Source organism: Leptinotarsa decemlineata, unplaced genomic scaffold (assembly GCF_025532065.1).
Source record: "Leptinotarsa decemlineata unplaced genomic scaffold, Ldec_3_MD MMD2_tig00001019_RagTag_RagTag, whole genome shotgun sequence".
NCBI lineage: Eukaryota > Metazoa > Arthropoda > Insecta > Coleoptera > Chrysomelidae > Leptinotarsa > Leptinotarsa decemlineata.
Genome location: NW_027412557.1, coordinates 506,225 through 534,014, shown reverse-complemented (window position 1 = coordinate 534,014; position 27,790 = coordinate 506,225). Strand labels below are relative to the sequence as shown.

At 36.9% G+C, this 27,790-nt stretch overlaps 1 protein-coding gene across 1 annotated transcript in view; it reads left to right on the top strand.

The window, feature by feature from the left end:
* Nucleotides 1-27,790, top strand: part of LOC111512667 (uncharacterized) — a 48,685-nt gene that overhangs the window by 845 nt on the left and 20,050 nt on the right. The window contains exons 2-5 of the mRNA XM_074175442.1: nucleotides 7,166-7,389; nucleotides 21,517-21,706; nucleotides 21,866-22,067; nucleotides 22,252-22,352. Of these exons, the coding sequence (XP_074031543.1) occupies nucleotides 7,166-7,389; nucleotides 21,517-21,706; nucleotides 21,866-22,067; nucleotides 22,252-22,352 (717 nt within the window). The remainder of the gene's footprint in view (nucleotides 1-7,165; nucleotides 7,390-21,516; nucleotides 21,707-21,865; nucleotides 22,068-22,251; nucleotides 22,353-27,790) is intronic.

Below are 27,790 nucleotides of genomic sequence, written 5' to 3'. Positions count from 1 at the left end.
GTGTCCGCGGTTTGCCCACTACTTTGGAGTGTTGTGTCCATGAATTTTCATTTTTGATTTATATCATACACACTCAATAACATGTATATCTTTATATATATATGTATATATATATATATATATATATATATATATATATATATATATATATATATATATATATATATACAGGGTGTAACATAAGTACGTTAAAATATTCAAGCGACGTATTCCTGAGACAATTATAAGAAAAAAAGTCTATATGAACTTGTGTCCGAAAAGAAAATGCTTCGTTTCGGAGATATGGGGTGTTGAAATTGAATTTCTTTGTTCGCGTTTTGAAAAATAACTTTTGCAAAAAATTAGTTATTTGCACGAAACTCGGTACCCGGGGTTTTTTTGACGTGGGAAATCATAATTTCATATTAATTTTCATGTAACATCTAGAGGGCGCTGCGTACGCTGTCATTATTTATTTCAAAATGCGCTAACTTTTTTGACAGTGAACTTTTGGTACTTTTCATGAAAGAACCCTAATTCCCACACCTTTTCCAAGTAGAGATGGCACTGAACAGTTAAATTTGAAGAACTTGTTCGAACTGTTCCAGTTCTTATCGCAAACTGTTCTATTTAACTGTTCATGTTCACCTATTCTTGAGTGACGTCTCATTTTGCGTCATGGTCATTTTTAGCGTTCGGTTCCAAGTGGTTCCGAGTTTCCGTACGTTCCCTCCATTTGACTTGTTGTTCTAGAGTTTTATTTCAGTAACAGGCTGAATTTTAGTGTAAAATAAATGAAAAATCAATCCCTATTTGGATTTTTTTTCAATCACAGAGAAACAAGTGCAACTAGTAACATCTGAAATTTGTAAGCAGGTTATTTCCTTCTAATCTTCCGCGACGAATTTAAAGCATCATATGCTTATTAAAAAACACCACACGGTAAAAATTCAACCCACTGAATGAACAGTGAAAACCCACGTTGAGAAGAATTCACAGGGACAGGGACCTACAATTTTGCAACAGGTAGGTATTTAATTAATTCGTTTTGCATTATTTCTGTCCAAAATTTCATGAAAAACAATTTTGACTCGTCGGTGCTCAGTGCAGCCGAGAGAACAGGCCACAAAGCGGTCCCGTCATCCAGTTCCAGCACCAAACCTGCGCAAGCGTCTTTGGAATAGCCACTCACCGTCTGAACAAGTTCAGTTCATTGAAAAGAACAGGTTCACTGAACAGTTGATTGATACCTGTTCCGAAAAATCAGTTCGGTTCTTATGGGCCCATCTCTATTTCCAAGTAAAAAAGGTACACCTCCTCAACAACGCTGAAGGTGATCGTTTTCAAGATATTTACAATTTTCTATATCGATGCACATTACTTAGCTCCTAGGGCGCCAAGTGAAGTTGCTGGGAACGTTACAAAACCTAAGTATGTGATGGATCTCGTCAGAAATAAACTAAGTGATTTCGGAGACCATTGGGTACAACTTCCATAAGTTGGGGAAGCTCGTGTTCCAAAAAATCTAGGAAAGCATCTCCATTCAAACGTTAGAGGAGAAAATAGGGCCCAATTAAATAATCCCCATTCATTAAAAGAGTATCTGTGTTGGAAATGGGTTTGCGTTATCGCATGTGGGTTATCTTCCGCCCAGATGTGGTTGTTATAGAAGTTCATTATACAATTTCTTGAAAAATTAGCCTCATCTGTGAAGAGAATTTTCGATAAAATTTGCGGATGTTTGTACGATTTTTCTTTGAAGCCATTGAGCAAATTCGATACGTGGATGGAAATCACGTAGTGCTTGGACACGCTGAATATGATAAGGATATAATTGCTGTTCCATTAAAATTCTGTAAACTGTCATGTGACTCACATTTAAAGTTTGACTAATTTTTCTTGTACTTGTCTCAGGATGTTTAATTTCTTCGAGAACCGCCTCCTCCAATTCTACAGTTCTTGTAGTCCGTGGCCGTCCTACTGCAGAATTTGTTTCAAAGCTTTCAGATTCGGAAAGTCGCCGAAAAAGATTCGCAAATTTCGCTGCACAAGGAGCACATCATAAACCCCGAACTGTGAATTTGTCAATTAATAGTTAAAAATGTGACAGCGAACTCAAGAAATTGGAAAACCATAGACACGTGTTTCGGGCTTTTGGTCCATCATCATTATGGTGCAGCCAAGTGTGAGGATGGGCAAGCAACACTTGGTTACCAGAAGAAAGAAATACAAATGCACGGAGCCATCAGCAGTAGTCAGCCGCACATTTGTGGTTTCAGTTAATAGATCTTGTGTTTAAAGAAAAACTATCAAAATCACCACGGAGGCAGTTTTTTGTAGATGACTCATTAGAAAATTTCTCCAAGATTATGAAATTTGTAAAAAAAAATTGTGGTGTGATGGAAGTACATTTACCAATAACGGATGGTTCAACAGGCGACAAGAAAATGAATATTCACATAGACTTACCAATTTTCAAAAGAGATATGGTGTTAACGTATGGCTTGGTGTTCTTGATAATAAAATTATTGGCCCCCACTTTTTTTAAACATCTCTGACCGGAGAAGGATTTCTTATCAGAGACTCTAATTGAGTTATTAGAAGATTTGCCACTTATTAGCCCCATAAGTAAATATGAGTATTTCACACGACGGAGCTCCACCACATCGCAGGAGAATCTGCAGAGATTTCCCCAATACAACTATGCCAGGAAGGTGGATAGGAAATAATGGTCCTATTGAATGGCCACCACGATCACCCGACCTTTCCCTTCTAGATTTTTCATTGTGAAACTTCATGAAAGATCAAGTATTCATAATAAATTTTGAAAATATTGAAGAATTGAAAGATTCAATAAGGAGTGCCTGCATCGCTATCACTCCACAGATGTTAGATAACTGCCAGAAGCACACTATTTCTAGAGTAAGTATTTGTTTAAGAAATAATAGAAGGCAATTTTAACATTTGATGCGATATCGCGTGAGATGGTTACTTAAAAAATGTAACGTAAGACATTTCGTTTTCAATGTATTAACGATACTGTTAACTATGTGGTGCAACAATAGTTTGATATTTGATTTCTCATCGAATAAAAAAAGTTAAATGATAGAATATTCATGATGTGGTTTCAGGAAGAAACGTCGAGAAATACATATGTTGTGATATGTCAACGAATTTGTAATTATAATGACTACGAAAATGTATAAAAAAATGCACAGGTCCGTATTTGAAAAAAAATATTGATGATGGAATTTCATAAACGGAACGTGGAATTGAAAAATGAGTTCACCCAGATTATACAGCACATGAAATGAAACAGAAAGTTTTTTGTCATTTTTTGATATTATTGAAAATGGAGGCGGTAGAGCACAAAAATAAAATCTGTCGTTTTCAGTTTTTTGCAAATATCTCAGAAACCGTTGATGTATATATCGTCAAGCTTTCGTCTCTGAATAGAGACTTCGTCAGGACAAAGTAATCTGAGTTTTACAATTGAATATTGATAAAATGTTTTCACAAAATTGGCGCATTGATATTAATAATGTCATAATTTTCAGATATCTCTGATATCTGAATTCTACTTGGTTTGCCAGAAAAATAGCGTAAGAGTTACCTACTCCAACACTACAGCAATTCGTTTCCCGATCGTGAATTACCTAATCGGCGTTTTTTTTACTGTACTTCATCGTCGATTCAGGAACAATGAAAAAGTTTTTGAGAAGATTAGACCTAAAAAACGTTTTGTAATATCTGAAGATAAGGAAATTGACGTTTTAGTCTACTTTGAGGTAAATACAAATATTTTCATCAGAGATTTATTTAGAGAAATATCTGTTCCACCGTCTAGACGGATTAACATACGCGTCTGTTATTCAATCAATTCTGAAGAAACATAAGATTTCTCCTTATAAGTTAAGACCAGTGTAAATACTAGAACCTGGTGGCCCTGAGAGACGATTGGGTTTTTTTATCTGATTGATTCGGCCGTTACTTGATGATGATCCATAGTAATTTCAAAACTACACCTCACGATTTGATCTCCACAAACTTTATTTGAAAAAATATATTCACAACATGTTTCGCTAGCACGTAGCTTTTTCAAGTGTATGGGGTTTTGTCGGTGGTTTATGAATAAATGCAGACAATATCCAAACTTCATTAGGAATATTATATGAAGCCATATGGATAATTTTTCAAATTGTGGGATGTATAATAAAAATAATTTTCATTACTGGAGTAGACATAATCCAATTTTAGTTCATCCCCACAATTTGCAAAGAGGATTTAGTATTAATTTTTGGTGTGGTCTAATCAGAGGTAGAATTATCAGTCCATTTTTCTACCATGGTTCTTTGAACGGACCCCGTTACATATTTATCAACAAAAATGTTGGAAGAGTTTTTCGATGATCTTGATATGGAGACTCGTCAGACTATCTATTTTCAGCGGGATGGAGAACCAGCGCATAATTTCAGTGGCGTAAAAAGAATGTTGCGAGGCTGTTTTGGAAACAGATGAATTGCCACAAATGGTCCTGTTAAGTGGCCTCCTCGTTCACCAGACATGACACCTCTAAATTTTTATTTTTATGGATTTCTGAAAAATGAGACGTACAAAATGAAACATAATGTAGATGAATTGAAAAATGATATTTATTGAAACTATAATTAACAAAATTGATGGCCGAATTGTGTTGAAAGCAATACGTAGTGTCAAGAGAAGGGCCCAAATATGTGTTCAACAAGCTAATATGGTATTATCTTCAATATGTTGTTTTACAATTTTTCTCTCCTTTATTACTTAGCCTTTGCTCACGAAAATATTATATATTTTATGAACAGTTCCAGGGTGTTAGGTTAAGTTAGATTAGGTTAAAAGTGAGTGAGTCTATTCGACCCTCCGCCGCAACCCGCAAGGGTTAATTGTGGCTCACACCTATTCACACTCTACCAAATAAACCAAGCTTTTTAACGAAGCCGATTAGTTTGTATGGTGAGTGGTCTTTCAGGTCAGATGGTAGGACTACGGCTCTGCCAAACTCCGAAAACCTAATTCGGTTCCCAGCAGGGCAGGCACTAAGTATGTGCTTCCAAGGTGTAGAGCTACCTCTAGCAGGTGTCTTCTTTTGAATTCAGCAGCCGCTTCACGATAAGACCTCATGCCTTCACCAACAATTAAAACAATTTCAATTTTTGTTTCGGTGTTGAAATGAGTATGAAGATTAATTTTGTTTCGGTTGCATGGCAAAATGTTTCCTCAATATTTTAATAAAGGACCCCTCACATTTCTTATGAGAAATGGTTTGCCGTGAATTTTAACGAAATTTTGAGTATAACATATATAGTTCTTGATGTGCCGATTGAAAGTGTTCACAGCCAAAGCTCGAAAATATACAGGTTTCGAGATGTGAACCTTTGAAAATAGATTTTTTTAAATTTTTTGCGGTATTTGCTCATTAATCGAAGAGCTCTCACTTCTGGTTGGGATAGAATTTGGATGTTTGGCACCCATAATTATTTTTACGAATGGTCTACCTCAGTTATATTAGATGACGTCATCGATAATTTTTCATACACTGCTCCACACTATCTCGATAATCTGAGAATGTGGTGCTGTAATATTTTCCTCAGAGAAGCTCAAAATGGATGATAGCATCTCACAGCCAAACGAATCCGTGAAAAAGTTTGCATCTTTGATACTTGTGACTACTCTCCAGATAGAATGAAGGGGTTCAGGTATTGAAAACGAAATATTTTACACCCTAGTATGATTTATCGTAAAAATGGGTTGTTCCATAGCGAGTGGCGGGCACTGTATATCACTTTGGCCAACCCCATTTGGGTGGTAGGTGCATTTTAAGCATTTCCATCAGTCCTCTGAGTTTCATCATTCTACCTCAATTATTACGGAAGATACGGGGGTATTTTCATTCGGAGATTTCGAGACTGAATTTTTTTCAGATAAAAAGTGTATTTGTAGTAAGTTGGTAGTCCTGATCACGAATCTGAAGGAATTTTGAGCCTATTTTGCCCCCTAGTATTTTTATCCTGAAAATGGGTCGTTCCATCGCGAGTGGCGAGCAGTGTATATCACTTTGGCCAACCTCATTCAGATGGTAGGTGCATTTTGAGCATTTCCATCAGTCGTGAGAGTTTTATCATTCTAACTCAATTATTACGGAAGATACGGAGGTATTTTTATGAGATGTGAGACAAATTCGAATTTTTCGAGACTGAAAGTTTTTCAGAGAGAAAGTGTATTTGTAGTAGGTGAGTAGTCATGATCACGAATCTGAAGGAATTTTTGAGCCTCTTTTGCCCCCTAGTATTTTTTACCGTAAAAATGTGTTGTTCCATCGCGAGTGGCGGGTAGTGTGTATCACTTTGGCCAAATTCATTCAGATGGTAGATGCATTTTGAGCATTTTCATCAGTCCTCAGAGTTTCATCATTCTATCTCAATTATTACGGAGGATACGGGTTATTTTCATGAGATGTGAGGCAAATTCGGATTTTTCGAGACTGAAATTTTTTCAGAGAAAAAGTGTATTCCTAGTAACTTGATAGTCCTGATCACGAATCTAAAGGAATTTTTGAGCCTCTTTTGCCCCCTAGTATTTTTACTGTAAAAATGGGTTGTTCCATCGCGAGCGGCGACATTATATATCACTTTGGCCAACCTTATTCAGATGGTAGGTGCATTTTGAGCATTTCCATCAGTCCTCAGAGTTTCATCATTCTACCTCAATTTTTAAGGAAGATACGGGGGTTTCTATGAGAAGTGATACAAATTCCGATTTTTCAGGACCGACATTTTTTTAGGGAAAAAGTTTATTTGTAGTGAGTTGGTAGTCCTGATCACGAATCTGAAGGAATTTTGAGCCTATTTTGCCCCCTAGTATTTTTTACCGTAAAAATGTGTTGTTCCATCGCGAGTGGCGGGTAGTGAATATCACTTTGGCCAAATTTTCGAGACTGAAATTTTTTCAGAGAAATAGTATATTTGTAGTAAGTACCAAACATTTCATCTGCTACTGCAGCAGACATCATCGGTGGCATCAGACGATACGTTTGGTTTTTCAGGTTCCATTCGACCCCGGCCTACATGCTCGGATTTCGTTATCTTCATTTTCATTATTATTTCAATGTTCATTTCAGCACTTACTTCACAGGTGTTCACTTTTTCAGAGAGGGTCCAAGGGAAGTTTTGTGCTGTAAATATAACGAGGAATATGACTATCTAGCTGCCGGATATGCAGATGGAATTATAAGAGTATACCAAAGTGCGACTGGCGAGCATATATTCACTCTCACTGATGCAGACGTTAAAGACGTTAGGGCACCTTGTACCTCCATAAAACACAGGCCAGTCTCCAAGATATATCCCATTACAAACTGCTTCACAGGAACATGTAAATATTTCGTAACCACTGTATACCACATGAATCATTTTATACAGAATGAGGTAAAAGTATCTATATCCAAAAATGTCTACCTAAACAAGTTCATTTTTAAACTATTCAACATACCTACAGCCATATTTTTTTGTATTTTTCTATGAAAAGTTTTTGTCGGAATATTTAATTTGATAAAACAATTTGGTGTCACTATGAATCGTTGTAAACTGAATAATTCAACTGAAAGATTCATTTTGATAAGTGAAATGATTTAGCTTCAGTACTTTAGTTATATTATTTTGTATATGTATTTATTACAGTCACTTCAGTGCATAAGCATGATGAACTATATGTCCCACAAAGTTGGACATTTGGGTATAAAAAATAAAAAGTCCATTTTAGAGCTACATTTTTATTTCGATCATATCATGCTGCAATTTTTAGGACGTGGTAGGTACAACAAGTATAGGAATAGGAGCATAATAACCGCTTTCGTTTGTACTCGTCAATTTCATGCATAGTAAAATGAGCACCAAGATGAGTAGGAGATTTGAGCCGGTTCTAGGCCTCCCCCCACCACTATGACGTCACGTGGGGTGAATGACCTGAACCGACTCGACCTTGAAAAATATGTTTGGTGCATGCGACCTTGAAAAATATGTCTGACGCATATGACTTTGAAAAATATGTCTGGTGCATATAACCTTGAAAAATATGTCTGGTTCCTAGGTGGGATGTGTACCGCACCCAAAAATCCCCACACACTCCCCCCACCCCCCACGATTCCCCCATCCCCCTACAATCCCCCCACACTTTCCTCAAACTTACCCCACATTCCCCCTCCCATCCCTCACACTTCCCCCACACTCACCCCATCCCCCACACTTCCCCCAATCCCCCCTACTTTCCCTCCACCCCCCTCACGAATTCCCGCACTGCACTTTCGCCTTAACGCATCGGTGGTGGGGTCGCCTGTGACGCTACCTCTCTCTCTCTCTCTCTCTCTCTCTCTCTCGAGAGAGAGAGAGAGAGAGAGAGAGAGAGTACATGCGTCCTACGCGACCCACCCAACACGAGCACAACACACCTTCACTTCACAAAGTTCGAGACACGAATGCCCGTTCTGCGCTTTCGCCTCAACGCATCGGTGGTAGGGTCGCCTGTGACGCTACCTCTTGGGGGAGAGAGTACACGCGTCCTACGCAACCCACCCAACGCGAGCACAACACACCTTCACTGCACAAAGTTCTAGACACGAATGCCCGTTCAGCTTTCACCTTAACGCATCGGTGGTGGGGGTCGTCTGTGACGCTACCTCTCGTATCTTCTCTGTCGATGCATTGGTAGTGGGGTTGTCCATGCCGAGTGTCTAGCGGCGCGCATTTGTTGCCCTGTGGTGGGACGTGGGTCGCTATCCATCATATAAGGAATGAATATTTTCATATGGAATCATTAGAAGAAGCTGCATCAGTTAGAAATTGTTCGTGAGTTATTCAGTGCCATATCTACAGCTGTTAGCAATTGCGTGAGTGTGTTTTTCTGTCGAAAACTGTTCCAAGCAATTATTCATCATGTCTGTTTCAAAAATAGACTTGCAAAAAATCAATAGTGTGATTATACAGGAGATGAAAGTGTTGGAGCAAAGGGTCTTATCATCATTGGCAATAAATTAAGCATATGTAATAAGGAATATAACCCTTTTTTACACTCGGTTTGGTGAATCAATTTTATTAACCGTGTCTAGTGTATCTCGACGATATAATTGTGGTCGGAAAATCGTTCGACGATCACTTAAAAAATCTGGAGGAGGTATTCATGCGTCTGAAGAGTTCTGGATTGAAACTTAGTTCCAAGAAATGTCATCTGTTGCAGAAAGAAGTCCGTTACCTTGGCCACGTTGTCTCTGGGGAAGGAGTGGTGGTAGACGAATAAAAGATCAAAGCAGTTAAGGATTGGCCCATTCCAAAAGATATACATCAACTTCGGAGCTTCCTTGGTTTATGCACCTACAACCGCTGATATGTGCTGGGGTTTGCCAACATCGCCAAACCGTTGACCCGCCTCACAGAAGGGCAGATCCAGTTCCAGTGGTCTGAGGAATGCCAAGACTCATTCAAGAAGTTGAAAAGAGTTTTGATCAACGCCCCTGTTTTGAGCTATCCCCTACCTGACGGGAAGTTCATTTTGGATACGGACGCCAGCAACGTGGGACTTGGAGCAGTCCTTTCTCAAATCCAGAATGGTCAGGAGAAAGTTATTGGATACTTGAGCAAAACGCTCAGTAAACCCGAGCGTAAATACTGTGTCACCAGGCGAGAGCTGTTGGCCGTAGTCAAAGGTGAAGAGCATTACTACAAATATGTGTATGGAAGACGATTTCTGTTGAGAACGGACCATGCAGCTCTCAAATGGCTTCTGCAGTTCAAAAATCCCGAGGGCCAAGTAGCGCGTTGGATTGAGAGATTACAAGAATTTGACTTCGAAATAGAACATCGAGCTGGGACTAGCCATAAAAACGCAGATGCCCTATCACGGAGACCTTGCCCCGATGACTGCTCACATTGTCGACGAGCAGAAGAGAAGGAAGCAGCTACTTGTAGAACTACAGCTGTAGACGACAACTGGGAGGATAATAAGATCCAGGAAGACCAAGAGAAAGACCCAGATCTTGGTTTAGTCATCGGATGGAAGAAAAGTAATCGAAGACCATCGTGGCAGGGGGTAGCAGCGGCTTCCTTGCGACCTAAAATTTGGGATGCCTCCAGAACAAGATACTGCGGGGGAAGACTATGTCAGCAAGCTTCGGCAGAGAATGGACGACATTCATGAACGAGTCCGTCTGAACATCCGGAGTGCCAGCGATAGGATGAAGGAGGCCTATGACTTCAAGGCGAATGCTGGAGGATTCGAAATCGGTTACCTAGTTTGGCTGTACAATCCTAAGCGCTGCCGTGGTTTATCTCCAAAGTTGCGGAACTCGTGGGAGGGTCCGTACAAAATCATGAAAAAGATTAATGACCTCGTCTACCGAATCCATAAGCCACCTCGAGGAAAGCCTAGGGTCGTCCATTTCAATAGACTGGCTCCTTATGCTGGAAATCACGACCAAATTCGCGCCCTCAGACCACCAGAGGATGAAATGACGTTCCAGCAATTCATCTCCTTATACTCGAACGGACAGAAGGTCGTACATGGGGTAACTCGAGAAGAGCCACGAGACCTTTTCAAGGTTCCAGTTGATTACGCACTAACTCACTGCGTGGCAGAGGATCTTCAAATGTCCAAGGGCATCGCTGTGGTATTCAACAAGAAATTCGGTCAGCTTCAAACATTACGAGAACAGAATCCAGAAGTCGGAGTGCTACAGTTGAAGAAGGGTCAGAGAAACATCTTCTACTTGGTGACCAAAAAGCATTCTAGAGACAAACCGTCCTATGAAGATGTCTGGAGAAGTCTTACTAGACTGAAGGAGACGATGCTCGACCAGAATCTCGAGGAGTTGGCAATCCCGAAATTAGCCTCTGGGCTCGACAGGCTGGAATGGAGGATTGTGAGGAGCGTGTTGGAAACGTCTTCAGATCCAGCGGCATCCAGATTTTGGTGTGTGGTAACCATCTTCCACGACCGAGTATAAAGGCTGTGGAGTGTTTCTTCCATCGAACTTCACAGTGGTGCAAATATGGAGAGTTCTGCAGGTATCGACACACGCCAAGGATGACATTTCGGGGCGAAACGTCTTTAAGAAGGAGGCAATGTAATGAATCTGAAGCCGGCCCTGACCGATGTCCCAGTCAGCAAACGCATGTCTGATCGCGAAACAGCGGGAAAGGTGTGGATGGGTCCCGAAATCCGCAGAGATATCCGGAACGTTCGTTGACAATATAAAAAGGTCGCCCTCCGTCCCGAGGAGTAGTCTGTACTTAGAAAGCGAATCGTGCGTTTAAGGAAAGGAATCTAATTGTGAAGATAAATTAAGCGATAGTTACTAAGTGTTGTATATAAATTAGTTGTGATAGTGAAATATTGTTAAAAATAAATTTGATTAAGACAGTTAATTCTTTAATTCGTTACAATATAAACATTTTCATACATTGCTGAACACACTCACTTCATCGAAAGATGATAAAGTCTTAAGTGAGTATTATTAATGATGACTTCATGGTTGATCTAATGTTTTTTTCCTCATTTGTTTTCAGTTCAATCCATCAAAGATGTGGATGCAGTATGCTAGTGAACATTGATCAAAGCTGAGTATCTCGCTGCATCCATCCAAAGACTGTCTTCCGAATTAAAGGCATTGAGTGAGAATGCTGAGCATACAACCAATTATGACCTGAGTGTGTGCTATGATGAAGAAAAGATCGAATTGTGTCTTTGTGATGCTGAGAACTACAACAGTGGTCCGGAAGTGTGCGACAAATTTCAAGCTAGGAATTTGGATCTTAATCATCTTTGTGAGGCAATGATCGAATTGAACCTGAGGAGATTCCTCTACCGTCTTCAACCACATCTACCAGAATGGATCATTCAAGAGTTCCAATTGAATGACAAAAATCGTGAGGAAATTGAAGACTGTCGAGACAATGATGAATATGAGGAAGAAATAATTTTGGATTGTTTATAAATACCAAAAAATTAAATAAAACACATTGAAATGATTTTCATGTTTTGTTTATTCAATTTCCATTATATAATATTAAAAAAAATATGATTACAAAATATAAATGCAGAGAAGAGAAAATGAATATGAGATATAATGAAAAAAATACAATGATATAACAGTATCAAAAAGTGTCAATATCTGCTGTGAACTGAGCCATCCAATGCAATGTGTGTTAGAAATGTGTCATGCAAAATGAGTGCATATACTTTGGTATTGTCTGGAAACTTGGTCTTCTTGGTTTCGAATTCAACCTTTATATCGATAGTTGATGATTTTGTGGCATTTAGCATGCACTTCAAGATTGTTAAAATCGATAAAACCACCCCCACGACCTATAATCTTGAAGATATGAATGAACAACCTATTAGAGGATGTTTTTACGAAGAAGAGTTATTGCGAACCGAAAATCCTGACGTATATCTCATTAAGAAGGTGTTGAAGAGAAGAAAAAATGAAGTATATGTAAAGTGGTTAGGCCTTTCTAGCGAACAGAATTCTTGGATTGATGAATCAAATATGGTTTAAATGTATCTACTAATGTATTTATGAATAAATTAATGTTAAAGTTCAATATTGTTTTCATTTCAATTATATGTAAGTGAATTGACATATATTGCTGCAGTAAACGTTGTCCCAATCATTCGCAACGTTCTGTGTATACCAAACTGAATTATTTGTATACCCCATTGCCGCTTATATTTTTTCAACTCACAATATTGAAAACACACTACCATTCCCAAAACTAATCACTGTCACTTTGTAATGCACTCTCCAATTATTTTCACCAATTATCTCTCACTGATAATGCCGTCTCATGAATTTGAGTCGACTCCTCAACTCTGCCTGAGCTCGCATTCTCGAACGTTGATTGAATTGGTTATCTTTCACAATTTTTGAACGGAGTTCATCTGCATCTTTACACATTTTAACCAATTCAACCTTCGCTAATGCAATCTTGGCATCTAATGCTTGAAGAGTTTCCTTATTGATTTCGTGTTTAGCAATGTGCCATCTGTGCGGCATTTTGCTTTCTTTTTCATATCTCCAAACCGATATAGTGGACTGAAAGAAGATAGCGATTCAGCTTTCAAATCACCCTTCATTTCTTCCTCTTCGATGTGTCACTTTTCGTTGTGGGTTTTTTCTCCCGCACACCACTTTTCGATTGTTCCTTTTCTTTGAACTCAGTGACAATCGATGAAGATGCATCAGTAACCTTCTTCTTGATTGTTCTAGATTTCTTATCAACACCAAGAGGAAGGGTATTTGGGTGGTGATAATTGCGAAACAATTGGATTTTCAACAACAATTTGCTCAATTGGTTCAGGCACATCTGCAAGGTTAATGAAGGCGTTAATATTAAAATCATTTATCGACTCCTGACTCGAAATATTTTCAAAATCAGTATGATCGATATCAACAAGTGGTGAACCATCTTCAGCGGCATGGAGTTCATGATAATGATTATTTAGGTCTGAGGAATGATATGTGATAGCAATAGAATGTGAATAGGAAAGATGATGATGTTACTGATACTTTACCTTTCATAGAAGAAAATAAACTAGCGCATGCGCTCTTTCATCAACTAGCACATGCGCTCTTTCACCAAACTGTTCATGCATGTGACGATCTTTGTCATTTAAGAGGAACAATTTGTTGCATGCATTTTTAAAATGTGAGAAAATAATACAAATAGATTCAAAATAATATATTTTTTAATAACAGAGGACAATGACGGTAATAAAAATCAAAAGTGTTAATGTGTCTCTGTCGATGTGGAACGTTTTTTGATTCTCAGCAGCAGCACAGGTAGTACAAATATTTCTACAAATACCCATATTATTGAATATTATAGGTTTGGAACACTTCAGGCACTGTGACTGTTGCTGACGATATTCTGATTTTGTCCGCTTCGGTGGATGAAATGGAGGCGACAGCTGAATCCGCGACACATAATCATTGCAGTTACCAGTGCATGGATTAATGCTTTCCTTAGGTCTATTTATTTGGTAAAAGTAGCACACAATAGCTCCCGCAATCATCATTGGGTAGACAAACACTTTTGGTTTTTCATTCCACTCTTTTGGAAATGGGTTCGAAGGTGGGGCTTGGAACTGAGTGTGCGCAGAGGTGAAGATTCAACTACAGTAATTCACCATGTTGGTTCAATTACTACGTCATCTGTTGGTTTCGGTTCTGGTTCTATTATTCCAACATTTGGGTTCACGTCGACTCCTGGATACCTCAGTAATAGCCCATCTGATGAACTAAGTTTATGTTTTTTCTCCAAAACTACAACTCTCTGTTCCACGTCATATTTCTTCATTGTAGATGCTGTTATTTCAGAAATTTTTATTTCTACATCACTTTTAAGATTATCGTATTTACGAGTTAGAGTTATTCGAGCCTCCGCAATTTTATCGTCGAATGCTTCACATGTATCGCGAGCAACATTACCTATTGTGGATTGTATTGCAGCTTGTAGGGCTAGAAGTATGACCTCCCTTGTTCCATTAATTTCTTCCTCAAGATATGTTAACACACCCACAAGGACTGAGATTTAGAAATGTGTATCTCTATTCTAAATCACTCAATCAACCTTAATATCAGTACTTGCGAAATGTTTTGGAGCCTATAAAAGGGTTAGAATTGGAACACTCTGACGCTAAACCAAATTCTGTTTTCATTTTCGATGATGTGATATGTGGAAAACAGGATATTACAAGATCATATTTCTGTATGGGACGTCATAAAGATGTTGATTGTTTTTATATTGCACAAACATATTCACGAGTGCCTAAGCAATTAGTGCGTAATAATACGAATTTCATAATAATGTTCAAGCAAGATGAGACGAATCTTCACCACATTTATTCAGATCATGTGTCACCCGATGTGACATTCAAACAGTTTCAATTAATGTGTGTTAAATGTTGGGAGAATCAATATGGATTTCTAGTCATTGACAAGGATAGAAAAATGCATGAAGGTAGATATCGCAAGGGATTCGTTAGTTTTATCGAGCATTGGATTGTATAGAGATTACTTCAGTGAATTCATGTATAATAATAAAGAAAATAATATGAAGACAAAAAATGGATCTGTAGCTGAAAATGAAAGCAATGATATGAATTTGAAACGTCAACTAGTTGAGACAACAGAAGCTGTCAGACAAAAATTCAACTCAATTAAGAATGGTAATATTGAAAATCGTATGGCATTGGAAAAACTCTATGAACTAATAACGAAACCATTGAATGTTTTATCATCAAATGCTACTACATCGGAAACATCGCAGTTATCCAATAATCAAGTAAACTTTTATACTACTCCAATTATTCTCACGAGTACTCTAATAGGAAGGAATCAATCTTCTGGTAGTGTATCATCTGCAGATAGTGAGATAGACACAATAAAAAATGAAATTGCTACGAGCCTATTTGAAACACCACCATCATCATCTCGCATCAGTTCCTCAGATATCAACTCTTCATCCAATCTGGATGAAAGTCTTGAAGATGTATTGAAAAAACATTTGAAAAATATCAGAAATAGAAATGTGGCATATAATGCAACATTTGGCGTACGAATGGAACCAATCACACAAAAACTCAAAATGGGAAATCTTCAGGTACATTTCAATGATGGAAACATAGTATTTTGGAATACCAATAAGTCGAAAAAATATAAGTTTTCGGTAGTCCAGAATTATATGATATAATATTCTTGAAGAATCCACAAAATATTGACGATGAACGGATTCGTCAAACATATTCAAAGATATTGAAAGTAACGAATGCTCCATACAAACAACATCAATTGAAGAATGGTTTCAAGAACACGAATCACAAAAAATTTCGTGAAGTTACTAAACCTATACTAGACTCAACACATTATCCAATAAGGGATAGAACTAAAATTGGTGGGAAAGTCAATCAAAATAAAATGCAGAAAATATATAATTTCGAACCAGTGAATTATGTCTACTGGAACTCACCGAAAGAGTTGGTTATTCAATAATGAAATAATTTCAATAATTGAAGAATTGCCTGAAGAAGAGATAATATATTGAAACATTCACGAATAAAAATCACTCTCACCTCATTATTCAATGAAGTAACATTAGCAATTTTTTCCCATGTGCACTCGAAGCAAAGAATGGATAATGAAATAAGTGATGTTAAGCGACAAGTTGTCAACGAGTTACATAGACCTGTAAGACGTAATTACCATAGAAGAATAACAACCATCAAAGGGTTTGCTGATCTATGGCAAATAGATCTAGCTAGAATGTAACCATTTGCAAAGTAACAAAGGACATCGATATATCCTTATGGTAATTGATTGCTACTCGAAGTATCTATGGACAGTGCCAACTAAAAATAAAACCGGTAGTACCATAACCAATGCAATGAAACACGTTCTGAAGCTAGCCAAGTATTCTCCGAAACATATACAAAGCGATCAAGGGAAAGAATTTTTCAATAAAATTTTGTTTTCTCTCATGCGACAATATAAAATCAATCATTATTCAACATTTAGCACAAAAAAAGCAGCCATAGCAGAAAGGGTAATTCGAACAATCAAAACATGGCTCTACAAAGGATTTTCAATTAGGGGGAATCATAAGTGGCTGGATATTCTTCCAATTATAACGAAGAAATATAACAACAAGGTGCATAGTGAAACTGGTATAGAACTCATAAATGTTAATTCAACTACAAAATTAAAATTCAAAGTCATGAAAGGAATCCAGAGGAAACAAAGTTCACTCAAATTCCAATTGAACGATATTGTACGTATAAGCAAATATAAAAGGGTTCACAGCCAACTATACGACAGACAGAACAGAAGTTTTCAAATAAACAGAACAGTCCCCACTACATATATTCTTGAAGATATGGATGGTCAATCCATAAGAGGCTGTTTTTATGAGGGGGAATTATTGAAAACAGTAAATCCTGACGTATATCTAGTGGAGAAGGTGTTGAGAAGAAAAAATAAAAAACTATATATGAAGTGGTTAGGTCTTCCAAATGAGCATAATTCATGGATTCATAATTCATGGATGAATCTGATATGGTCTAATATTTGTATGAAAATAATTTCAATTATCTGTATAGTAAATAGTGATAGAGCTTTGTAAGAGTACACTAGTATTAAGCTTGTATGTTTCCCAAAATAAAAGTTATATCAACCAATATGTGTTTGATTGCATTCGATTATATGATTCAAAATTATTTCAATTGGTAGCTTTTATATTTGAAAACAAATGATGCAAATGTAATCATATTCAATCATTTTATGTATTATAAATTCCAACAATGATTATTGATTATCGAGTAAGCCTTTGTAGCCCAAGTTCTGTTTGCGTTGAAATACGGTGACCTAGGATTTGACGCCTTTCGATTTGTTCCTCATGTGTTAGACCCCAGCAATGATTGAAGTGGACTTTTTGATTGGGATGGAGTTGACCAACTTTCTCGCATAACTGCCAGTCACTCCTACAAACAGCATATATATGGTTCCAACAGTCCGTAGTGTATTTATCACATTGCAAGCAACGTTGTTGAAGTGGCAATGATTCTATAGCACAGGTTCTACAAATATTTCTGCAAATACCCACAATGGTACACTGAATTCTCTCGGGACACTTGAAGCACTTGAGATAGTTTCCCTGTTCATGAGTTGAGCTAATTTTTTGCTTGGGTTGTGGCACTGGATTCCGTGATACACAATCCGATACATGGGTTGAAGTGTGATTTGGGTCGAGTGATTTGACAAATGTAGCACTGAACAGCTCCAGCAATTAGTATTGGATAAACACACACTTTTGGCTTAGTATCCCACTCCTTTGGAAAAGGCATATTGTTACTTGATGCTGTGAATAACAGGACTCAACTGGGGGAATTGACTAGGACATCATATATATTCTATTCAGTGACTAGTTGATGGAGGGGGGACCCCTACTATTTTTAACGCCATCGAGCCATGACCACGAATAATATAAAAGACGAGTTGCGATCGTAAACGTCATTCAGTTCATAAAAGCACATTAAGATGAATTTTGAAAAAATCGCCGCTGCATTAGCAAGAATTTCACTTGATGATGAGAATAATCGGACGGATGATGAGTCATTGAATGGGGGGGGGGTGAAATGCCCCCCAACATGGAGGAAATTGTGGAAAAGGAATTGAGGTTATTGGAGACGAAGCAGACATTGAAGCCGACAAAGATGCTGATATCTTGGAGCATGAGGAGATTGTGGAAGGAGATATCGCAGATGATGGGAGTGACCTGAGTGATGAAGGTATTGTGGCTGATTCATCCGAAGGTGATGGTGCCTTAATGATCGACGTCCGATGGCTCAATGTCACCGACACATTGGAAGATCGACAAGATCTGTATTGTGTGACAGATGCACACGTACGAATCAAAACGATCGATGGCGGGATCCAGAAGTTATGTTGGCGCTGTTTCCGATTCTACTCGATTCGCTGGTATCAACATGTAAACACCCATGATACGGTCTCTATGATGCAACTGGGTCAGTATTGGTGTGAGGCATGTGAAAGACATCTCACAAATTTCACAAGAGTGTCAACATGCATAATTTGCAATAGTTTCAAACCTATGACACACTAACCGTGGACCTTCTGGTCATGAAAAAAACAGCCCTTTTCAGGGCTACATCATTCATACAAACAGTAGTAGTAGTAGTAGTAGTACACCTGGGAATATCTTCTCGCAATATGAAATTTTTCTTCTTCTCAGGTCTTTCATATGAATGGTAGTTGAGAAATGTTCAAGTTGGGGGTATAGAGATTACTCATAATTTCAGATCACTATGCAGATTCTATCATCACTCATTAGTATTATTACTCTTGGGTATCGTCTGTCACATATATATGAAGTACAATGCACTATAATTATGAATCTATCTTTTCTATAGACCATCATCAATTAGTTCTCTTTGCAGGAAACTCAGGAGAAAAATTTTACTTTGATCAACTTTGAGTTTACCTCAAAACTTAATTCAATATTATATGTTTGAATAACTAACCTGAGAGGTAAATACCTAATAAATGATAGGTGACATTTCTGAGAGTTTTCATCTCACCGTGTCTGAGATATCTAAAGCCAAATAACAAATTGTGAACGCCTAATAAATTATTGGTTTGCATTATAACATATTTCATAGAAGATCACCTAGTAAATCTCACTATGAGATAGCTACTTTGAGTTCATAATGGTAGCCCTAAGAAGGGCTGTTTTTGTCAGTCCACACTTTGTAGACTAGTTGTCATCGTTATCTGTATCAGATGATTTACTGATATGTGATGGTGTACTGATGGATGACGGTAAGCTTCTTGCGGATGAACTGATTGAATCAGAATCATCCACTACTTGTATCCTATTATGGTATCCTTCCGAAAAACAATAATTCAAGTGTAAATACTCGGAGTACCTGAGATTTCTTCGAGTATTTACACCATCGGTTGAAGAACTAACTTCATCAACCTGGATGGGACCTGTCGTAGGTTCCGAAGTTGGTAGACTCCTAGGATCCGTCGTTGAATCAGGACTCGTCGACATCGTGGAGGGTATGATATAGAACTCTGGTCTTACACTGAATTTATACAAAAAATATTGGTGGGAAGAATAATCCACTTCAAGTCATCGAAGATGTCGCCGAAGGGAAGAAGTAACTTGGACATTCTCTCCTTGATACGCTAGAATCGAGCATACCTTCCTTTATCACGCTCAGCTTCTAACCGGTCACTCTCAGTAAGAAGTTCAGATTCCCGGGCAAGTTCGACATCTTTCCTAACAATTTCAGCTCGTTGCCTGGCAATCTCTTCTAGACGATGCTGATTATCTACTATAGTTTTGGTAATTGAATGCGCTAGCCTATTCTATGAACCCTGCAATTTGTTATCGTTTTCTTTTGATAAAAATAATCTCAACATATAACCCTCGTATACCATGCTCAATAAATCAATATGTGTACAATTCCATGGTTTGAAAAATTTTCTTTCATGTATAATAATCAAAGATAAAGTCCCTCGACCTCAGGTATTAATCAAATTATTGTACCCTCAGATCTTTAACTTAGACATATTTCGGACATCATGGTTTTGGACATATTTTGATTGGTTAAACTGAATGCATCTTTTCTTAGGTGGATGTCTGTTTTTATACCAAATTATTCCCTTCGTGCCTCTTATTATCCCAAACAAGTATTTATTTCGTGGAGTAAATTGTTCGTTAATATACAGGGCTATTCAAATTCGTTTCTGTACATGGGGATCTCGTAAACGATAAGAGATAGAGTGTCAGTTAAATTATGGCAATGTTGCGTATTTTAGAGACCTATTCAATGATGTAATGAAATCGAATATAGCTCTTTTGGTTCTGAAGATATACAGGAAAAAACAAAAAATGTTTTTGCCTATATCTTGTTCATTCGCAGACATATTGGAAATCTGTTCACATTTTGCTATTGGCACTTGATGTGGGCTCTCAGAATATATCCATGAATCTTTAGGGTGTCATCTGACTTGGGCCACCCCCATGTTTGAATTTTCAAATACGGACCTGTATTTTTTTTGTAGTTTTTGGATTGTAGACGTTCACTTCATACTGAGAAATTGAATTCAATTTTATATTTCGGGATTTTTCGGTAATATTCGATTATAATTGTGTGAATTATTCCCTTTTAAATTACGGTCCTGGAAATTGGTTGACTGAGTTGAATAAAAACACAATAGCATCTTTCACGTCTCCCTATGTACCGTAGAGTTTTTAGGTGCCTATTCATATTTTTTCCATTGCTCTGAGCGTTTTCTACAATGAACTTCGAATAAGAAAACCTTTTATGATTATCTGAAACATATCTACAACAAAAATATATTATATGTTTTTGATGAACAGAAAAAAAAATGGTAGCAATAATATCATCCGAAACGAACACTATAATTGTAATGAAAATTGAAATGGACGCTTGGTTCTGTTTGAATGAGGTTTCACAATCTCCACAAAGAAATAATATGATTGAGAATCCAGCATTTTTCTTATACCACACATGATCACAATTTTTTTCTGGGTGAATTTACCAGCAGCAGGGCATTTAAGTGGAAGATAACAATTTTCATCACCATCAGCTGAATCAAGTACGAAAATCATTTGATTCTTCTTCGAATTGTTCATGATTTTATTTAAAACTTGATATTTGTCACTTTCGAAAAGTGAATTGTTATAATATGTGAATTGTAAAATTTTCTCGATAAAGTGTTCTTGACATTGTACTGCAAAGTTTTATGTAGCCGGGTTTCTTAGTATATCTATTTTGAGTATTTTTCCATAACACTGAATAAACCAAAATATGATTTTAGCAAGTTCGAATTGATTTTGAATTGATTTCATTTCGAATAACAATTTTTCACGCCGACATGTTGAAAGACTTTCTTTGTTTCAGATGCAAATGGTTGCGTTAAATGCTGGAGCTATCATTTCAATCAATGTCTGTACACCATCAAAGAAAAGCGTCAAACCTTTGGCATAACATACCACCCTAGATTTCCAAAATTTGTGACTTATGGAGATGACCTGAGAGTTTATTTTTACGATGAAGAAAGTAAGACACAGGAACGAGTGTTGATGGCAAGGTGAGGTATATTTAATTCATATCAAATTTCGAAAAATGTTATGACATATATTTCAATTTCATGTCAAAGTTTGAAACATCACAAAAACATATATCACCAGCATTCAAAAAATTTTGCCTTTTTCATACGTTATCATACGTTTATTTTCAAGTATTTTAGCGAAAATCCAGATAAACATGATGGCCATATGTCCAGAGTATTTGCCGCATGTTTTCATCCAAGGAATAACTACGAACTAATTACTGGTGGATGGGACGATGTGGTTCAATTTTGGGATCTTCGACAGCCCTATGCAATACGCCATCTTTCTGGGATACACATTTGCGGTGAAGGACTGGACATCAACACGAAAGGAACTGAGGTGAGTTCCGAAAGAATTATTTGAATGAGAACTTCGATCATTTCTGTTTTTTCCAACTTGAATCGAAATACTAAGTTTTCTTATTTCATCGCATCTGCTAGGAGTGGTACCCTTCTTGGCTCATTTTTTACATATATATCAGTTAAATTTTAAAAATCTCAATTCCACCTCTATTTCAATCTAGATTCTCACTTGCGGTTTTCAAACTAATGACCCCCTCCAAATATGGGATTATGGCAGTGGAAAAGGATTTCTTGTTTGGAACCAGATATCTACAATAGTAAAGTAAGATATTAATTCACTGTTATTCATGAAGTATTTATGAAAAATTCCTCATGGGGATTTATTGTTAGAACTTATAATAGTTAGTAAGGGGACGTAAACATCCATTCTAAATATTTGAAAGACAACATTTGGAACTGTTTCCAACTCTAAAAAGGAACATTCCATACTCTCATCAAAGACCAAACACTAGGAAATTTCCTTGACATATTCAATAAGACACTTTTCAATTCGCACAGAGGTGCCAAATGAATTCAAAACATTCAACTCTGTCAGGTGTTCCACACGATAGAAACCTACGAAAGCACATTGGAAAAATAAAGTAAAAATAAATTATAACTTTCATTTACTGAATATCGTTATCGTTGGATTATAATTTAGCGCGACAAGATTAGCTTAGCATAGAAGTATCTAAGAATTTATGTTGGTGACAAAATGTAGAACGATAATAATATTCAATAAATAGATAGGTATAATTTATTTTCACTAGAATTATTTCTCTATTCTGAACAACTTATTTTGTCATTGAGTTCCTCTACGCCCTGTTGTCAGCGCTTTCAGTTCGGAAACATATAACCTTGCTAAACACCTTGCAAATACTCTCCAACCCCTTGCAGAACAGTCCTCATCATATGTACACAATTCATTTCACTTCATTGAAATCCTCAAAAATCTCAGTATCCAACAGACTAACATCTTTGTGAGTTTCGACGTAGTGCCTTCATGCACAAATATTCCCGTATCAGATACATTGAACATTCTCAAAACACCTCCCTCAAACACCCTCAAACTCATCAGTCACTGTATGTCCAGCACATACTTTCCTTCCAAGGTACCTTCAACAAACAAGTAGAGGGTGCCCTTATGGGTTCTTCTGTTTCACTAGTCTTTGCAAACCTTTTCAAGCATGACTTCGAAACCAAGGCTATTTGCACGTTCGACCACAAACCCTCTTGCTAGTTCAGATACGTAGATGACATTTTCTTCATATAGCCCCACGGCTCCGAAACTCTCCATAATTTCCTCGATGACTTCAACGACCTCCACCCAAATATAAATTTCACAATGTAATTGAAACCAATAACTCCTTTCCATTCCTAGACGTCCTCATCACCAAATTCAATAACTTCTTCACCCACACGGTCTACAGGAAACCAACACACACAAACAGATACCTCAACGCAAACTCTCACTATCATCCAACACAAACCAACTCCGTTTTGAATCATCTCATCCATGGATCTATCACCCTCAAAGATCTCCACAGCAAAACACAACTGGCTCAACTCAAATCAGCCCTTCTTCTAAATGGATTCATAGACCATCAAATTGACAGATCCATCCGTCGTTAACAAACTTCTCCATTCAAAAGACAACAACGTTCCCCACAAAGCCTTCCTTTCCTACATGGAATGTGTTACTGACACAATTGACCTAATTCTCAAAAAACAGGACATAAAAACTGCGAACAATCAAATTTCCACATTCCTCCGTTCCCCCAAGGACAAAATTGTCAATGAATCTCAGGATATATTGAAATTCCATGTTCCGGTTGCCATAGAACATATGTAGGCCAGACCAACAGACGTGTGACAAGTAGAGTATACGAACATCAACTTGCTGTCCTAAATTCAGACCCATTCTCAGCCCTGTCCAAACATTATCAAGAAACAGGACCCTATATACCGGGTAATTCAAATTCGACCCACACCATTGGGATCTCCTAAACTACAGGAGATACGTCGAAGCTTAAATTGGGGCAAAGTTGCATTTTTTGTGCCTAACAAAATACTGTTTTGAAACTTGGAAAATTCCGAGTATTTCCGGAAATACCCGGAAAAAACTGAAAATCGGATTTTTTTTAAATTTTTTTCTAGCGTTATTTGACAACATACCTCAAAACCAAGAACGCATTTTCATTGATACTTTTTTCAGCTACACATTTTCATGTTCAGACTTTTCGTCTTCTGGCAATTATGGCTATTATGGGGGCCATATTGTTTTTCATACAGAAAAATAGTGCTTCCCAGTCTGATTTCATTGATGTATAATTTGTTATGATTTGCTCTTCTGAAACCACAGGTATTTAAAAAAACAGCTTCATCTGAGATGGTCATGACTCCATCGAAAAATTTTGTTTAATGAATACAGCTACCTTCGTGAAATCCGGGTTCAGGCTATAAATACAAATATATATTTTATCGAGTGTGTATGATATAAATCAAAAATAAGCCGCAGACACGTGTTTCTGGCTATTGACCTCATCAGCGCGATGCTATAACTGCCTACGTGGACAAGTTAGATGTAGCCTGAGAACTCTAGGTCTCCTAACTGGAACCACAAATGTGCGGTTAGTTCCTGTTGTTGACTCCGTGCATATGTGTTGTTTCCAATTTTCGGCAAACAAGTGTTTCCCATCTTTACACTTGGCTGCACCGCGCTGATGAGGCCAATAGCCAGAAACACGTTTCCGAGGTTTCCCCCCTTTTGGAGTGTTGTGTCCACGAATCGTATATATATATATATATATATATATATATATATATATATATATATATATATATATATATATATATATATATATATATATATATATATATATATATATATGCTGAACTGGTTTTCGGGTATTTGATCCGTATATGTGATATTATCTTTAATTTCACCAACGTTTCGACAAAATCTCATTTGTCATTATCTAGGTGTGCTGTTACGTGTTCGGAAGTCGGTTGACCCTGCTCGAACCGCTTCTTACTATACTGGTAAAATGGTGTTTGTTACGTGTTCGGAAGTAGAATGTTCTCACACGCTCTACTGCCTACTATTTCAATGTTGTTGGTAATTTTTACCTGAGTTCTTCTTCTCCTTAGTTAACCTCTTCTTCCCGTTAAGGTATCCAATGTTAAATCTGAAGTTCTCACGGATAGGACTATGCTGAACTGGTTTTCGGGTATTTGATCCGTGTATGTGATATTATCTTAATTTTAACCAACGTGTCGACAAAATCTCATTTGTAATTGTTATGTGCTGTTATGTGTTCGGAAGTCGGTCGACCCTGCTTCTTACTATACTGGTAAAATGGTATCTGAAGTTCTCATGGATAGGACTTCAGATTCTCCAGACTTCAGACTTACTAGTAGTGAGTAGTGCCTGAATCGAGTTCAACAAAAAATCGGTGAATCCTATTAAATTAGTTTCTATCGACCTATGGGAGAAGAAACCATGCTGTTTACTGATTATGATGTCTTTGACCGTATCAAGGATGTTATTATATATTATTTATTCAAAAAGTTTGTCAAAAACTCATAATTTACTGATCGGCCTATATTTACATTGTGTCTGTCGCCGCTCTTGTAGATTGGTGCGATATGCGAAATTTCTCATTTGGCAAGAAAAATTCCACTCTGCAATGATTTATTGAAAATATATAATAGAGGCGGGACAAGGTTGTTCTTGCACTGCTTAACAAAGGAAACGGGTATATCATCAGGACCTCCACATTTTTTATATCTAACGAGTTAATAGCTGTCAGTAAGGAATATTCATTTATTTCGACGGATCGTGTTATGATAGTTTACTTCCGTATTTACACTTCCAAAAACAGTATGAATCTGTTGTTCAGAACACACAGCTTGATATCCCATTTCATAAGCGGTATGTTCAACAATATATGATTTCTGAGACCCTGTATCAATTATGGCTCTAACAGACCGAGATTTCGAGGGATCATTCAATTGCACAACAAGAGTTTGTAGAAACGTTTCATCGTGATAGGTTGTATTCGATAAATTTTGAACTATGGTGTTATTTAGGTTTGAATTGTTGGATTCCGATGAAGTGATTTTTTATTACACATTATAGTGGCATATTTCTCACTACATTTGACATCTATTTTGCACCTTTTCGCAATATGTCCAAATTTCAAACATAAATAATATGAATTGAAGGGGTTATATTTTTAGGAGTGATTAATTTTTTGGGAAAGAAAGTTTTTGGCTGTCTACTACTCCATCTGATACAAAAAATTATCGAAAGAATTATTTTCTTTCGTGTAATTCAATGTTTATATGAAAGTAGCTGTTTCAGGAGGACTTTCTTTCAGTTTGTATCTGAAAGTTACTTCTTTGCATGATCTACACATTCATGTATAGAGTTTCAAACTGATTACTTCCTTTCTTTCTTTGGAAGATTCTCTCATCCCTTTTTTTTGTATCAGATGGAGTAGTAGAAAGCCAAAAACTTTCTTTCCCAAAAAAAAATAAATAATATCGTCCGTAATCAATTAAAATTTTCCGCTTTTCATCAAATGTCAACTTTTTCATTACATTCATTACATTCGATGCAAGGATGTAATTTCTTACGAAAAACACATTTTGATGATTTATTATTAATTAAACCAGAAGCCGTTAGTACAAAAGAAGATTTTATATGACTTTCTTTCTTTTTCTTGTTTATGTCAAAACCTGACAGCAAATGAAATTCTTTTCTCGTTTTCGTTTTCCCTTTTAAAAACATCATCAAAGAATTAAGTCGATCGTTGAGAGTGGAATGTGAATCATAATTAGAACTGCGCTGCTATACTCGTAAAGTTTCGTTGATTCTACCAGGGGATATAGCATTGCCGCACATTTATCGAAAGTAACTCCCAAGGTTTTCAATAATCTGAGCTGAGATTCTATTACAAAAACTAGTAAGTTTGAATTTCGAATTTGAATTTGACAAAATCAATTTCAAAAGTTGTCGTACATAGAACTCATCCAACAAATCGTCCCTACCGAAATGAGATTTGAAACTTCCAATAACCTTTGGGTACTTTTCATCAGTAGGAGGATAATTTTCTACTAGCTGTCTGGCCGAATGAATGAATGAATGAAAGTTTATTGACTACCTTACATTTCATAATGTTTGTAGTAAGTCCAAATAATATCTAAAAAGAGTACAACACATAAAGAAACAAAATAAGATAAAATAAAATTTTAAAATATAGTACACTGCTACTAGCTATTGTAAAATGTCGCAGTGGCGAGTGCACTCCATAGAAATACACTAGCGATGTCGAAAATGCTCCATGAAATCACTGACAGAATAAAAACAATTAGTTAGTAAAAATTCTTTTAAGCGCTTCTTGAATTTATTGTTTGATAGGATTTTGTATTCCTGAGGTAACAGGTTGTAAAGATTATAATTTAGAGAGTTTTTCTGTGATTTGGTTAAGCGAAAACGATCAATACGAATATTGCCTGAGGTTTCAAAGAAGTTGCTTGAATAAGGTATTGAAACATCTTTATTATCTGTAGAATCATCCTCGCGAATTCTTTCGAATTGGCCCCAGAAAGATAACCAATTTTCAATTTCACCATCAAATCTTTTGAGTTATATCAATGACAGTTTCATATTTTGTTAATTACTTGTACTATTACTAGATATTTTAGAGAGAGAAT